The 16,103-nt window shown below is 34.1% G+C and overlaps 2 protein-coding genes across 37 annotated transcripts in view; one reads left to right on the top strand and one right to left on the bottom strand.

Moving 5' to 3' along the window:
- LOC141450274 (uncharacterized) overlaps nucleotides 1-6,381 on the bottom strand; it is a 33,538-nt gene extending 27,157 nt beyond the window's left edge. For 33 of the 35 annotated variants that reach the window (XM_074120526.1, XM_074120517.1, XM_074120518.1 and 30 more), the window contains exons 1-3: nucleotides 5,331-6,381; nucleotides 4,481-4,670; nucleotides 2,333-2,485 (exon numbers count right to left, since the gene is read on the bottom strand). The gene's annotated coding sequence lies outside the window, so the exon portion shown is untranslated. Of the gene's footprint in view, nucleotides 1-2,332; nucleotides 2,510-2,578; nucleotides 3,173-4,480; nucleotides 4,671-5,330 lie in introns of those variants that run through there. The other 2 variants (XM_074120530.1, XM_074120528.1) reach the window with 2 other exon arrangements.
- Nucleotides 1-16,103, top strand: part of LOC141450264 (uncharacterized) — a 47,658-nt gene that overhangs the window by 29,476 nt on the left and 2,079 nt on the right. The window contains exons 3-15 of one of the 2 annotated variants that reach the window (XM_074120502.1): nucleotides 3,159-3,220; nucleotides 4,300-4,436; nucleotides 4,895-5,182; nucleotides 6,432-6,662; nucleotides 8,663-8,770; nucleotides 8,877-9,010; nucleotides 11,888-12,004; nucleotides 12,102-12,233; nucleotides 12,810-13,056; nucleotides 13,609-13,741; nucleotides 13,835-13,950; nucleotides 14,024-14,182; nucleotides 14,385-14,550. In XM_074120502.1, the coding sequence (XP_073976603.1) occupies nucleotides 3,159-3,220; nucleotides 4,300-4,436; nucleotides 4,895-5,182; nucleotides 6,432-6,662; nucleotides 8,663-8,770; nucleotides 8,877-9,010; nucleotides 11,888-12,004; nucleotides 12,102-12,233; nucleotides 12,810-13,056; nucleotides 13,609-13,741; nucleotides 13,835-13,950; nucleotides 14,024-14,182; nucleotides 14,385-14,550 (2,030 nt within the window). The remainder of the gene's footprint in view (nucleotides 1-3,158; nucleotides 3,221-4,299; nucleotides 4,437-4,894; nucleotides 5,183-6,431; nucleotides 6,663-8,662; nucleotides 8,771-8,876; nucleotides 9,011-11,887; nucleotides 12,005-12,101; nucleotides 12,234-12,809; nucleotides 13,057-13,608; nucleotides 13,742-13,834; nucleotides 13,951-14,023; nucleotides 14,183-14,384; nucleotides 14,551-16,103) is intronic. The other variant, XM_074120503.1, reaches the window with a different exon arrangement.

Raw genomic sequence — 16,103 nt, 5'->3', positions numbered from 1 at the left:
ACGAAAGTTTTTAGAAACTCATTAAAAATACTGGTAAAATGCCCAGTAGAAGTGCTTACTATATTTACTTAAATTTAGAGCAATTTCTTCGTCAGTTTTCCATTTTATTTTATTGCTAATTTCTCTTACTTCACATCAAGAACTTAGCGTGATCAGATGTGATCATTTCCTGAATTAGTTAGTTCACTTTTCCGGGAATTTTCTTGAAAAATCATTCCAACTGATGTCCTTTTACATTCTGGTTTTATCATGATACCAAACACCAAATTATTCTTGATTTAGGTAGCTCTTATCCGTCAGCCCTTTGCTTATCATTGTCTCTCGGACTTCGTCGCACCATCTCTAAAGGAGACATCTACTATTTCTGTTTAAAATTTCCTAATAAATGAAAAAGTAGGTATGTGCGGGATTTGAACGGGGCCATCCCACAAGTCTACTGTCATAAAGTACCCTCAAGTGATAATGACAGGTACATAAAGTTTGTGTAATGAGTAAAGTGAACGTTAAAAAAAAAAACCATAAGACCAAAGAACTGAGCACCGACATAAAGTATACTTATGGCAGCCGTAAAAATCGTTTCAGAATTAGTCACATATACAGTAAATTAAAGCGTAGTAATAATTATTATTAATATTTTATAAATCAATAAACGTGACTTCTTTTTTTTTTAATTTATAACATAGTTAAGACTTAATAGACTACCATAAACCAGGTCAAGTTTTATGTTACAATTCAAGGCCGCTATTTAGAAAGAAGAAATTAAATTATTTCAAAACTCATTAGTGTTTCCTTAAATCAAATCAGTTTTTAAAATTTGATTAGTATAAATAATTAAGATTTTCTAAACGATTTATTTTGTACTTTATTTTCGAATTGATGCCAAAATTATTATTCCGAGATTCTACTAAATTTTAATCTCCTAAAGTTTCTATTTTCTCCGATATTCAGGTGTTTATCGTCCATCAAGGCCTTGCACTTCCGACAATGCAACATGAAGTATTTTACAGTGGGGTGGGTCATTTAAATTAGCAGAAAGAAATATTAAAATTTAAAATCTTCTCCTATAAATTATATAGACGAGTAGTAGTAACTAACTGTGCTAATTTGGTATTGAAGAAAAAATTAGGGTAACATGTTAAAAAAATTTTAATCTTATTGAAGTGCGACTGGACTAAAATGATTCAAGAAGGGTCAGTGAAAGTTCACTAACCTGAACGTTACTTTTTGAATGTTATTCGCGCTTGGAAGCTGGTAGAACTGAGCTTGGAGATGGCGGACAAGGACACTTTCGACATCAACTACGACAGGAAAGAAGAATTCAGAAATGTATTCATGAAGATATCGTCATGAATTTGGTTTAGCCTACATTTAGAGAGGAGGAATGGGGAACTGCATCACGACAATGTAGGAACCAATATGGAACAAATGGTGGAAAGTCTTGCAATGACTTTCTTTGGCCGAAAAAAGTCGACGAGTGTCGAAATTGAAAACGGGCTTTTTCTTAAAAGAAATTTAAAAAAAATAAAAACACTTGAAAGGACGACGCCTTGATACAATTGAAGAAATTCAATGAGACTCGCAGAGTATACTTCACTGCTCAAACAAGCATAGACTTCAAGAAAATCTTCTAACGGGAGTAAACGCTAAACACGGAATCTAGGTGACAGAAAGCGAAATGTAAAAGTGAGTTTTCCATCAGTTAGGGTAAACCTGAACCATTTCACCTTGAAAGTACCTTGAGAAATGTAGTAAATAAACGCCGAAGTACTAAACGGTTTGGTCTTTTGTGCCCACATCAGAGGCTTTCGTATGGAAAGTTAGTTTGGTAATTTCGAGTGCAGTAGAATATTATTTTTGTGTAACTACTTCAAAAATTGAATAAACTTTCAAAGTTAAGTTAAAGTTTACCGTAATATAATTGAAACATGCAGCAGTTCAATATACAACAAATAAAGCACAAGTGAGAGAAACATTTACACAATTTTTGAATTCTTTCGAAGAGTCCAAGTTAAAAAAAAAAACTACTAAGTTCTCTTGAGATGCCAAGGTAACTTTCACTTTATTTCCCAAACGTTTAGAAATTACAAACATCTTGCAGATATTTGTGGTATCTGTTGGTAATAATCCCATCGTTTATGAAAATCACGCTACTATTTGATGTTTTTCACTTGATATTTATGGTATTGTAATATAATATTCTGTTCGATTAGATTCATTAATACTTCTTTTATTATACACCTGATATTAAAAGTCTAATTTGTAAATATTTCTTTTAAAACAATGTTGGCATAAATTAGGAATATTAAATTATTAAATAAAATAATTGAATTACCTTATTTCCTGGCAATAAGCTAATAGATTTGTATTAAATAACTTCAATATTTTATTCTGCACAAGATTTAAGAGACCAATGAATGTGTCTCGCAGTAACGCCCTTGACCTAGTCTAATATTTCAATTCCTCTTCCTTCACTTTATATATTTCACTTGAAAAAAATTAAATGAAATTACTATTACTTTATTTATAGAAAATTTATCTTGCCGGCTAGATTTAATTACAAGTATAAAAAGTTAACCACCTTGCTGTTACTATAATCTACTTCTTTTTGTCCTTAGCCTGTTTTGTAATAATCGATTATTAATGAGCTGTTTTGAAGGAGAAAGTTAGTTGATCGATTAATTTTGGGTGGTATATCCTGAATATTGCCCAAAGGTGTTCAATTTACAATAATACAATTTACATCAGCAGCCCAGGCTAGTTTTACTTTAAAAAAAAAAGTTCACAAATATAACACCACTAGGATTCTATAACAGTTCTCTAATTCGCAACTATTTTTTACTTTATTGAGCTACATAAACAAATCATTTATGTAGTAATAAAATGTGTTAGAAGGGCCGAACAGCTGTGGATAAACAAAATTTTGAATAGCTTGCTCTTAATCTACATCTTGCGTAACATAAATTAAGACCTAATCCAAGTAGATTGTCCAAGAACAAACGTTTCATCTGGTCCAACTAATTACAGCACGTTAAGACCTTCAACTTTAATCTTTTCTGCCTCAAACATTTTTTTGAATAATTGTAGCAATGGGTGATCTATTTTATTACTCTCTTATCCCTTGTAATAATTTAGAGAATTTTTTTTTTTTTTTTTTGCAGTCGATTCTAAGATTCACACAAAAGATGAAGGTGTGTCAGAATATCAACTGAAGGTACACCCTGTAAGTTCAATTTTTTTTTCTTTATTATTTAATTTAAGAATGTAAAGCAAGAAAAGAAATAATATTTAATTGTATTAAACAACAGAAAAGCGTTGAGTTGCTTAAAAGACAATGGTTAGCACAACATTAGACTCTCTCTGGTCTTTGAAATGCAGTTAGTTGACTGCGCTTATCTTCTACCAACGAATAAACGCAAATCCAATGTGTTCTAAAAGTCTGTTAAATGTCAGCCATTGTTACGAAATGTAGTTAGCTAAAAATGTCTTAAAGTATAAATGTAAATGTACGTCATAACTTGCTAGAGTTTGCTCTAAATGAAGAAAATTCGGGCTGATGTTATCGTTCGTCTAAAAAGCTGTCTCCATCTGTTGCTACTGATTTGGCAATCTTGCTACATTAGGAAGAACTGAAATCTTTGATAAAAAGATAGAAGAGACAAAAACTTATTATTCAATTAGTAATTTTGTAAAAATATTCTTACTCCAAGTTAGTAGAAGAAAATTAGAGAAACTTAATGACAATTTTCAAATAGCTTCAATGCTTTTATCTGTTTTCTTCTGAATCTTCGTGAAGGAAGAGATGGTGTATTGAGGAGTGTGTGAAAAGAAGTGGATATAAGCCAAATCTTGTAGTGGGGGAATGTTTTGTAAATGATGAAGAGCTAGATCGCTATAAACCGAATCAGATGTACAGATCAACTACCTTCCACCGGCCTTGTGTCTATATTGTGGAGAGTAGCTTTAGCAGGTTTTTGTCACTATAAGTTTCTTAAGTATTGGAAGAGTAAGTGTAAATGTAGTTCATGTAGTTAGGACTGGGATATCTTCAAACGCTTGAAAATGTGGCTTAGCAACTTCTCCCTGCAAGCTCTTCTGCAATAGCGTCGATCTTAAAGACTGAACATTCAATCTTTACTATCCTGACAAAGTAATTGCAATATCAACGACGATCAAGAGGTTAAAAGTGCTGATAATAAGCGAATATTTAAACCTGATTTTGTACAAAAAAAAATTACTAAAAAAATATCACTCAAAAACGAGTCTGGTGAAATCTATACTTGATTTTCATTCATTTTTTAGATAAAAAAAGCTGAACTATCTTCATTGAAGAAAGACTCTCTATCCGTCAAACCTATAGTAAAAGATGAAGGAACCATAGGTGTACTGAAAAAGTCAACGAATGCCGATATTGCAGTGCCACCACAGAAACATATGAAGTAAGTAGTGTTTATTGTTATTAGTGTAAATTACAGTAATTTACCTTTTAAGTAGCTGCATTGCAACCATTTTCTATTCCCTTTTTACTTTCTTTTCTCCGGGAAAAAAGAAAATATCAGGGTCTTGTGTTATTTTCTATGTTTAATTTTCATTGAACTTATACGCTGTAAAGTTGAAGTCCAAGAAAGTGGTTTTTATAAAATAGGTGTTTGTAGTGGTCATCATCTTGAAAACTGGAATAGCAAGAAGCATAAACTTAATATTTCATTCCTGACAAACGAAATTTCTTAGTCCGCTTTCATAGAATGAAGTTGAAGTTTATATTTTCTCGAAAATTGCTTCAACGACTGGTACTAAGCATGGAATTTATTCATACATATCACGCTTAAAAAAGGAATATTTTATAATTAAGCATAGAAATCAAATTTAAAATACATGTTTTACTTTTTTCTTTCAGCCCTGATTCTGGCTACGACATAGTTACCTCAAGAAAGACAAAGAGAGATGAAGGAGGACTAGATTTTGACGACGAGACACCATTGTCCGGCCGACGATTAAGACCGGCTGCCACGGCTCAGGCGTCCAGAACAAGTGTGAAGAAAGGCCCAAACGGCCAAGACTATGAATATGAATATGTCTATTACTATTATGACGATGAAGAAGACACAGAAGGAGGTGGCAGCGTTGGAGATACAACTCCTGCAGCTAAAGTAGAACCAGCTCAAATTACCACAAACCGAGCTAGGTAAGTTGATCCATAGATAGTGATACTTCTTTGTGTAAAAATACTTGGTTTGAAAGTTAAATATTTTTCTTGTAATACACACGAAACATTCCATACCTTATTGAAAGTAACCTCCACGTTTCATTGAATAGAAAGCAATTCAACCTACCTTTAATTCTTGATTTATTTCCTTCTGTAGTTCAGTATGTTTCTTTACACTATTTATGTTGCAAATGATTTTAACAAGTGAAACCCGTATGTTAAATACTTCCATAAACATCTGCACATAATTGGCATCAAAATTCCACTTTTCGCGCCACAATCACTTGATCACCAGCAAAGATGAAGTTGTACAGCACTTATTCAGTTTACCTACACGCTTGTTTATAAACAAATTGGACGGCGCAAATTGGCAACATATGTACGTGTTTACAGACGCTGTGCTTCTTGACTTTTTTTCTTTTGTGCGAGAATTGTGGTTTTCAACTGGTTCATTGTGTTGCTTTTATTTTTATTTCTTAAAAATATAATCTTTAATAACAGTTTATTTAGACATTTTTTTGCTATTTTCGCATGTTTTATGTAGAAAATCTGACTTGAATGTCTAATTGATTGATATTCCTCCTTCTATTTACGGGACCCCAACTTCACTCTTCCTTAAGGACCTCAGTTAATGAAATGTTTTAAATTACAGTTATGTAGGCAAATAACTGGAAGCAATCTTTAAGAAAAATAATAGGTATCGCTTTAAAAAAAAAATTAAAATCCCAATCAAAAAATGTAAAACTGTAAATTACTTCCACGCGTCCGATTTTCTTTTAATTTGAAATTTAATTCATGTACTGAATTCCCATTAATCATATATTACATTCCACTGAAATAGTACTTTTGGAAGGAAGCCTTGACTTTTCATTTCCTCAGAAGTGCCTTCAGGCCGGCTTTGAGTTCAGTTACTGAACAGTTGGCGGTTAGCTTATTTTGATGAAAACTTTCGTATTAATAATAATAGTAATAATAATTTGTTTATTGCTCTAGAAAAGTGTATAATTTCTCGGAAAAGGACTAGCATAGATTACATAACTTCTCTATTATTTAATTAAATTAAATTCAAAAACAATATTGCGAATCCAAAACCACTACCCGCAATCTATTTTAGCTCTGCTGTCTCGCTTCTAACCTCTACGCTGCAAAATTAAAAAAAAAAAACAAACAAAATACAGTTTTCTATTCAAGGTTTTATTTAATTACAAAGAAATTTCATCTCTTAAAGATATTCTGAATTGGAAAGAGCAGCAGCGACTGGAAGAGGATCTAGAACTGAGATACCAGAGACTAGAAGACCACATATTGCTTACGAAGAGGAAACCGTGCCCACTCATATCTACAGAGGAAGAGGTAGAGAACCACAAGAACAAGAGAGAAGAACTCCTGCTGGGCAGCTTGATGAAGAGTCCAGTCGACGAAGGCAAGATCCTACCAAAGAAGATAAATCTCGTACAAGGTTATTTATTTTTTTATTTTTTGTTGAATGTAGTGGTAAGATTGATTACGAAAAACAGTCTACAAAAATGTTACCGTTATTTGAAAAGGGAAGCCTTATTACTTTTTGCAAAGTTTATACACACATTTTGGACAGTCGAAGGCTAAAGTTACTGAAGGCATCTAAAGATTTTAGCTTCGTAGCTTGCTTGATCATGAAACAAAAATACTTTCAGCTATCATTTACATACATATGTAGGTTGTTGTAAGAGGTTAAATTTAAAGATTCAGAATTCAAGTTTCAAGAGCCCAGTAAATAATTTTTCCATAATAAGAAATTAAACCGAAGAGATACACTATCTAAGAAGCAATTTATTTTTAAACTAAAAATGAAAGCAATATATTGAATTATAGTGACAAAACAATAAAACTCTCAAAATTTAGTGGGGAACTTCCCTCTGTTTTCATAAACAAATTTCTAGAAAAATGTTTTCTCTAAAAGTCGAGAAAAACTTTAAAAAAACTGGAAACTTTGCACTATTGGCTAAGCCATTTTCTTTAACTCATTAGCGATTCATTAGGTTAGGAATTTGTAAGTGATACAATTCAATTACACTATAAATGATATTTATAGGAATGCATAACCTATTCCCTGCAGTATTGCATTAAAATAAATAAAAATATTTCGAATAGAAGTATCGGATTTAGAGTAGACATCTGTACATTATACTTAAAAAAAAAATTCTGCGATTTTTTATTCACAAATCTGTACGTAAAAGCCACTTTTTAGAACTCGAAATGATTATTTCTGATGAACAATTTAAAACTTAAATTGTAGATGATCGCAATGCCATTTCTTATAGAAAAAGATAAACCAATTTTCCGATTTACATAAGGTAATGAATCATATATCATTTTGGCATAGCAATGCTACGACCGTTATTGTGAAACACTCACTTTTCACTGACATACATGCAAAAATATTTGCTATAGCCGCTCCTCCTTTATCAAGATCAAATCCAGCTGGTTAACTGTTGCAAATATTGCGGTTTCAAGGTCAACCTCTTGATGCCGCTAACTCACTCATAGCTATGGCAGTCTGCCTTAATTTACATTTTACTTTTATCTGTGGTATTTAAAATTATATTGGTTATTTTCTTTACTTTATTCTTTTTCTCTCGGCAAATTTACTTCCTCATGGGTATTGTATAAAGACAAACAAGATTCTGCATTTTATAGGAAATATATAAACACTTTTCTTTTGAATATGAATAAAAGTAAGGGTTCTTGTCAGAGATAATTTTGTTTATTTCTAACATTTTTATTGTTTTAACCGTTATTTATATTTCTATAACATAATTCTAAAGTATATTACATTTATTTATTTAAATTTTAATTTGTTAAAAAAGGCATTAGTCCAAGAAGTGAAATTTTGGGGATTTCATAAAAAACTATTTAAATTCAGTTTGTTCTAAAAAGTTCATTTTAATAAAGATTCATGGTAATTAAAACTGCGTTTCTAGACGGTATGTGGGAATGAAGTTGGTGTTTTGGCAATCATGTCAGATCGAGTTACATGCAACATACGCTTTCCAATATGCTCTTTACCCAACGTAGACATAGTATGCCTTAGACTCATTAATAGGGTAGTAATTATGTTGGTAGTCATCTCTGTCTCAACACAGAATAAGTGCACTTCCTGGATAACCTCTTTGTATCACCTGCCAATATCCAAAAGATTGATTAAGAAAAGGAGTCTGTAAGTTCTACAATTAACCAGGGTTTAAAACATAAAAGAAAATGTTGATAAGGACCAGTCGTATTTTTGAAGTTCCATTTCCGCTCAATTCCTCTATATTCTAGATCTGTGTCCAATTTTTAGTCTCTAACAAGTACAAGTCATGCATTTAGTTTGCTCCTTCACTGACCAAACTTAGCTGTATGATTGTAGAACACAGTTGTATTTCGACTTTGTGAATGAAGTACTAATTGAAAAGAAGGAATATTTATTAATTTTTCCAGATACACAACAATTGAGAGAGGCCGTGGAAGAACGGATGCGAACGGACCACTTCCTACAACCTTAGAACCAGGCAGCAATGAAGTACTGCCTTCCAGAGGTGGTCACAGGTTGATTATTATTGCTATTATTTATTTTTAATTAATGAGTTTTTCTGCTGCACGCCAATTTTTCATTGATTGCATATCAACTTATGAAAATTGTTAATGTTCACAGAACACGTGGACGCATAGTTGAGCCAGTTGATGATGAACGACTTCCAGCAAACACAAGATTTCCGTCTAGAGGACGTGCTCAAGTCACCACACCATCTCCTACTGAACCAGCGCCTTCATCTCAGAAATCTAGAGGTAACTGACATAAAGGTATTTGAAAATTAAGTTAAAGTAAAAGAAAATCGTGCAAAATTTATGTCGTATATTTGATGTTGTCAATCTAATTCAAGCTATGATGACTAAGGAACGGAAGTATTGTGGAATGGACAATAATTAGGTTTGAAAATTAATGAAGGAACAGTAAATTAGCATTCCTTTTTCGTTAGATCATTGTGAAAACTTCAATGGATTTTATTAGTTTCATTTATTATTACTGGCAAAATATAAACAATAATAATGCGTTAGTTTACGAGATAATTGCAGCTAAAGTTTTCATAGTACAAAACACGCCCAAAATGTATCAATATTTCGCTCCCTATTCATGAGATCATTATAAAAACTTAAAAACAAGTATAAACTATATCATTCCTTATTTACAGTGAAATATTAACTGAAATGATGTATTAGTTTAAGAGAAAATCACTTTTCATGAGATTAACTTCCAGAATTTTTTCTCGTTAGCTTTTAATCGTTTCCATTGCATAGGAAACCTCTTAGTGCGCGTTCAGCCTGAATACTTTAACGCTGTGGCGTCTTTGCAAAATATAAATCCATGGATCTTTCAAAACATTTGAATGAGATAAAATTCAAGTAATTTTACACTGGTTTGATATTTCTAGAGGTACATTTAATGTTGTCTCAATATACCGGGAATATCTCTTATTAATTTTCTTGAGAACATGTTTTAAATAAAAGTAATATTTGAAATGAATAACCGTTTAAAGAAAAACTAGTTGGTTATTCTTCGAGAATAACGCGAAATAAACGAGGAAACTATTCAGTAATATCGCTCGTAAATTGACGTTTTAGAATTTTGTAATCGAAGGAATAACGTGTTAGAGCTAGAGTTGTTGTAGCAATTTGTGTTATTTTACTAGAGAATATCAGTTTAACTTTACTATATAAATATTTTAGTTTCCTTTTTTTCCCCAGTAGATTGCGTTTATCTTTAAACTTTATATAATTATTGCACGTGTGTAGATCTATAACTTTTGTTGGACACGTGTACCAGGAAAATTAATTGAAGTTCAACTCTCAGGTAAAAGAGAGTAGGTTAGGCCATATAATACATAATCCTATCACTTAGAAGGAAGATTAACTGAGTTGCAGAAATCCTCAATTTGAAGAAATTATCTTGACTAGAACTGACTCATCTCCAAAAAAAAAGGGCTTCAAGAAGTCCTGTGAAAGTACTCACCCAAAATTCTTACTTTGGAACCCTTCCTATTTGTTAAAGAATCAGTTTGAAAAAATTGAAACGTGATACTAATGTAAAAATGATTGTAAAGGCAATTAAATTATTTACTGAAGAATTAAGAGAAATTTATCGTCTTTTTTTGTACTTATAAATATAAATAAAAATAGAAATGAGTTTAAAATAAAACTCTCACAGATCTAGATATTTAAAAAAAAAAACTAATTTGACTCTAAGCCCGGTGAGAGCCGATTGTCAGGTTTGGACCAATCTCACAAGAAAGAGAACCGGTTGATGAAGTTGTACCCGCCAAGGACATTTTGTGATCATGTGATTTATATATATTTAAAATAAAACTTCGACTAATTAATTTATTCTCACACTGAAAGTGTTTTACAAGATTAAAATATGTAGTCCTTGAAGTTCATTCTAACTATTTCTGTTTAAGGATAACGGTGGCGGAAAGTGATGGAAATGATGATAAGAAACAAAATGAATTTCTTTCTTTCGAACCACAATAATTATAATTAGGTTTGAAAATTAAAAATATGGTATTTCCTTGTAAATAGACATTTTGTGAGTGCAAAAAAGTTATTTTCATAAATTGTTATTTGTGCGTGAATGTATTTTCGAATGCATGTATTAGTTTAATAGATTCTTCTTGTCTCAGATGAGTATATGGTTATCGTTATTCCAAACGCAAAAACGTAGATATTTTTATATTTGGCTTGGATGCTGTGTGCCCCGAAACTGTTGAACTAATTCCGTTGAATCTGGGGTCTCTTAAGTGTCTAAAGACTGCGGCCATTAAACTATGGGTGTAGACTAGATCTCAGGACTGGTGGTTTGCCACCACAGGGCAGAGACAAGCGAAGGAGTTCATAACGGGCTATTCACCAAGGCTGACTGCAGAATTAAAGCCGTCAAGGCCGTGGGGCTATAAGGATAATTGTAGGCCTTTTAATCGGCCACTGCAGGGTGTAGAAAACACATGCATCGCATGGGCCTGGCAGATTGATAGCCTTTGTAGGTTCTGTCAGGAAGAGGAGAAAATGGCACTGCATGTGTTGTGTCAGTGTGAGGGGCTTGTCTGGCTAAGGATGTTACTTCTCGGGCAGGAAAAACCAAGGCCTGTGAGCTTTACCTAGGGAGTCGCTCCCCAGAATTAAGAGTCTGATTAAACGGACGGGTCTGGAGGGAGAGCTCTAAAGTTGGGAAGCCACAATAGATCCAAAGGGTGTAGGCCATAAGGGCCGCCCTATTAGAGTCTTAATCTTAATTCAATTAAAAAAAACCCAGATTTTACTGAAAATATCTTTTTAAAATCTTAACAGATTCATTTCTATTCCTTCAGATCCGTAACTTTTATTTGCAAAATTTTCTCTACAAAATTAAATAAAGGGTACTGAAAGGGGGGATGGTGGCTGGTTTTCCTGGAAAGTGGTTTTTTGTGAGTGTGTAATGTTCTGCCTTACCTTCTGTATAATTCGAATCAATTTTTTTTTAGGAAGGGGCGTAGTTAGTTATACTCTCGTTTTTAAGGTATAAAGTTATACTGTCTGGTTTTACTTGAATTCGTCAGCAATTAAATTACATTTTTAAAAAAAAAAAATTATGAAAGTTATATTTTGATTTGACGAAAATTTGAATAAATCCAGGAGGCGGCAGCGTAAGAAGACCTGGCGTAAGTTTGGTGGACAGCAGTAGTTTCCGCACTCATTCCAGTGATTCTGCTCCGGACTCAGACCAAGGTGTCGCGTACACACCTCACAGAGGTAAATTGATTGATTTATTCGTGCGATAAATGCTTGAAGATTCTCCCTTTATAGAGTTGTTTTTTTAATTGAAGATTTTTTTTTGGTTTTCACTTAGAAGTAGTAACACCTTTAGAGCCTGAAGATACTTATGATGTAAGACCAACCACATTTTCACCTCCTCAGACACCTGGAACCCATGCACCAGCTGAATTACCACCTCCATTGCAGGAACAGCCGTTACCTGCAGGTAAACGATTAATCTTTTATTATCTGTAAAATGTGAATGAAAAAAAGAAGAGTTATGGAGACTTTTAAAAATAACCTAAACCTATTAACATAAACTATGCGGGGAAAAAAAAATTGCAACCACCTAGAAGGAGTAAATATACTATTCTTAAAATCATTGTTACGGGCTCTTAAAGAAGTGCCTTTACCTAATTGCCGAACGTTTCTACATAGATGTACACAGTACCATTATTAACTGTGGAGACATTTAACAGCGTCCCTCGGCAAACGGTGTCATCCCAATTGAGCGCTTTGCTCGCCCAAAAAAGTCGTCCGCATGACTAACGTATGCAGATCTATCAATTATGAATGAAGGTTTTTCTGACATTAGTTTTAAGGACGAAACCAGGAGCGCAAGAATAGTTTCTGAAAATACTGTTTTACCTTTACTATTCTATTTAGCATTCAAGGCACAAAACCATTTAGTATAAATTCCAAGTTGAAGGACAATTTCTTAATTATAATTTGTATTTGTTTTAAGAAGCTCCTGGTTATAAGATTGATTTAATACATTTTTGTTGTTGTTATTATTTCCCAGCTAATGGTGACAAAGCAGCGCTGGATCTGTATGCGATTCTTCAACAAACTCAAGAGGAGAATTCGGTCACACAAGATGAGAGTCCATCGGCTGGTCACACAGAATTATTGACCACAGAATTGTTAACAACCACAACTACTACCACGACTACAACCACTACAACAACCACTACCCCAGAACCAACTACAACTACCACTACTACAACAGAACCTCCACCCCCACCGCCGCCACAAACCGGAAGAGGAAGGTGATCAAATGGTTTTACTTTTTTGACAGAAATTAAAAGAGAATAGGGAATAAATATATATATATATCGTTGTGGGGGCGGCTCTTGCTCTAGTGGTCAAGAGCGTGGCTTAGTAAGTGGGAGATTCCCAGTTCAAATCCCGCGTATGGCTACTTTTTATTTGTTAGAAAAAATCGTGTATAGTATAGTATGAGCTTCCGCCCCCGTCCACGACACCAAATTGGTAGTTGGAGGTTAAGCCCCGCCTGAAAAATTAGGCGATTACTTTATTTGACTACATCGTTGTGGTTCTCTAAGGAGTATGAACACTATAAGACCCAAATTAGTCGTTGCCATTCCCTGATAAAATTCTTTCACATAACTTAATGTTAAGACAAATCTTCGATTCTTTTGATAAAAGAATAAAACAAACTACTTATCCTATTTTAAAATTAGCAAAAGTTCCATAAAAATGAATCAGATGCAAGAACAAAATTTTTTTAAAACATTACTTTCTGCAAAAGTATGCAAATTGAGTCAGTTATCCTCGGTTAATTTGTTTGCTTGTTGCAGATTCCGTGGTACTGGAGGAACTCGTACAAGGTTGCGACATCATTCCACTACAACAACTACTGAAGCTACAAAAGAAGAAGAACCTCCAAAGAGGGCCAAGTTCAGTCCTAGTCATAGTAGAAATCCATCACAAGTTAGTATACAGTACTTGTTCCCTTTTAGAACATCCACAGCCTGTATGGTTCATTTCTTTTCAAAGTTTACAAGTTTCTGATGTATGTTTTAGGTATCAGCTTATGGTAGGAGAGGATCACAGAGATCTACCACTTCGGCTCTGGCTCCTGAGATTTCCTCTACTAGCGCTCCAAGCAGGCCTAGAGTAAATTTCGGCGGAGGAAATAGGTTTGAATCTGTTAAAAGCAACTTTTTTTTAAAATACTTTTTGATATTTTATTGTTGTAACTTTTTACTACAGATATAGGAGTCGTCCCAGGCCGGGAGCGGCTCAACCAACTGAAGCTTCTGCTGCGGAAGAGCCACCAGCAAGAGATGAACCTTCTGTTCCGGCCAATTCTCCAACCGCCTCCGCTGCAGGACCTCCTCCTGCTACACAATCTGGAGCTAGTCCACTCAGGTAAACACCATTTTCTTCAATATGCATTGTTACAATAATCATTGCTCGACAATTACTCACATAGGTATCAGATATGAGGAGATTATATTAAATACTTACATCATCGTAAGATACTGTGTAGAAAAAAAAAGAAAAAAGTTGACTCCGGCTAAAACAAATTGTTCTTCTAATCTACTAAGTATATTTGTTGTATTGTCAATAGGCCAAGACTAAAAGTTGGCGGTCCTCGACCATTAAGACCAGGACCAAGAATTAATCTGAAAGGTAGACCAGGATTAGGTGGTCCTTCAACTACGCCAGCCCCTCCAACAGAGCCTGCACCCACTGAACCTCCACAGGATACTGTCACCACGACTCCAGAGCCTGAGGTTAGTTTATTGGAAAAACATTTTCATTGCGAGATTTGCGAATGCAAATTCAAGTTCTTAAGTAAATAAAAAGATATATTGTAAAGGAAAAAAGCGCCTGTCAAAAGTCAGATTTTTTCGTACAATATACGAGGTGTGTTCAAAAAGTAACGGGAATTTTTAAATTTCGCGGGTTTGGAGAGTCTGATTGTAATTTTTTTTTTTTTATTATGTTGGTACACATGCCCCTGAAGTACGATAAAATTTTCAGTAATATTCATTGTTTACTTCTTAAGTGGCAGCCGTTAAGGTTAGACGTGTTTTTCGAGCTTGGCGATTTTTGTTTGTTAAAAAAAATGGATCAAAGAATTTGTATTAAACTTTGCGTAAAAAATGAAATAAAGTGTGTGAAATGTTAATAAAGGCATATGGTGAGTCTGCTATGAGTAAAACAAGGATTTACGAGTGGTATAAGCGTTTCCAAGATGGCCGCGAAAACGTTGAAGATGACGAACGACCTGGACGTCCAAGCACATCAACAACCGATGAAAACGTGAAAAAAGTGAAAGAAATGGTTATGAACGATCGCCGAATCACAATCAGAGAAGTCGCTGATGATGTTGCCATATCAATTGGCTCATGCCATGAAATTTTTTCGGATGTTTTGGGTATGAAACGTGTGGCAGCAAAATTTGTTCCAAAATTGTTGAATTTCGAACAAAAACAGCGGAGAATGGAAGTTGCTCAAGAGTCACTCAATGAAGTCGACAACGATGCGGATCTACGAAACGTGTTATAACAGGTGACGAAACATGGGTTTACGGATATGATGTCGAAACTAAGGCTCAATCGTCCCAGTGGAGGCATTCTGGATCGCCAAGACCGAAAAAGGCTCGACAAGTGCGGTCGAATGTGAAGGTTATGCTCACTGTGTTCTTCGATTTTAATGGCATAGTGCATCATGAATTCTTGCCACAAGGTCAAACAATCAATAAGGAGTACTACCTACAAGTTCAACGCCGTTTGCGTGAAGCAATCCGAAAAAAACGCCCGGATTTGTGGTAAAACAATTCATGGATTTTGCACCACGATAATGCACCTGCTCACACTTCATTGCTTGTTCGTGAATTTTTGGCCAAAAACAAAACTTTAACGATGCCCCAGCCTCCATATTCGCCAGACATGGCTCCATGTGACTTTTTTCTATTTCCAAACATAAAGAGAACATTAAAAGGCCGTCGTTTTACAAGCATAGATGACATTAAAAGCGAATCGCTGAAAGAGCTGAAAGCTATCACAAAGATTGAGTTTCAGAAGTGTTTCGAGGATTGGAAAAAGCGCTGGCACAAGTGTATTGTATGCGAAGGGGACTACTTTGAAGGCGACAATATTAATGTAGATGAATAAATAAATATTTTTTTCAAAAAACGAAAATTCCCGTTACTTTTTGAACACACCTCATACATCTCACCACTTCTAGTAGCATTTTGTCAGATGAAAAATGAAATTTCGCTGTAATAAAATGATACTGTCGAAGCACAGGGTCACAACAAAAAATCACTATTTCCTGTGAA

The sequence above is a fragment of the Rhodnius prolixus genome, unplaced genomic scaffold (assembly GCF_049639745.1).
Source record: "Rhodnius prolixus isolate KJV_2025 unplaced genomic scaffold, Rpr scaffold_2, whole genome shotgun sequence".
Taxonomy (NCBI): Eukaryota; Metazoa; Arthropoda; class Insecta; order Hemiptera; family Reduviidae; genus Rhodnius; species Rhodnius prolixus.
This window is presented reverse-complemented; position numbering and strand designations above follow the sequence as displayed.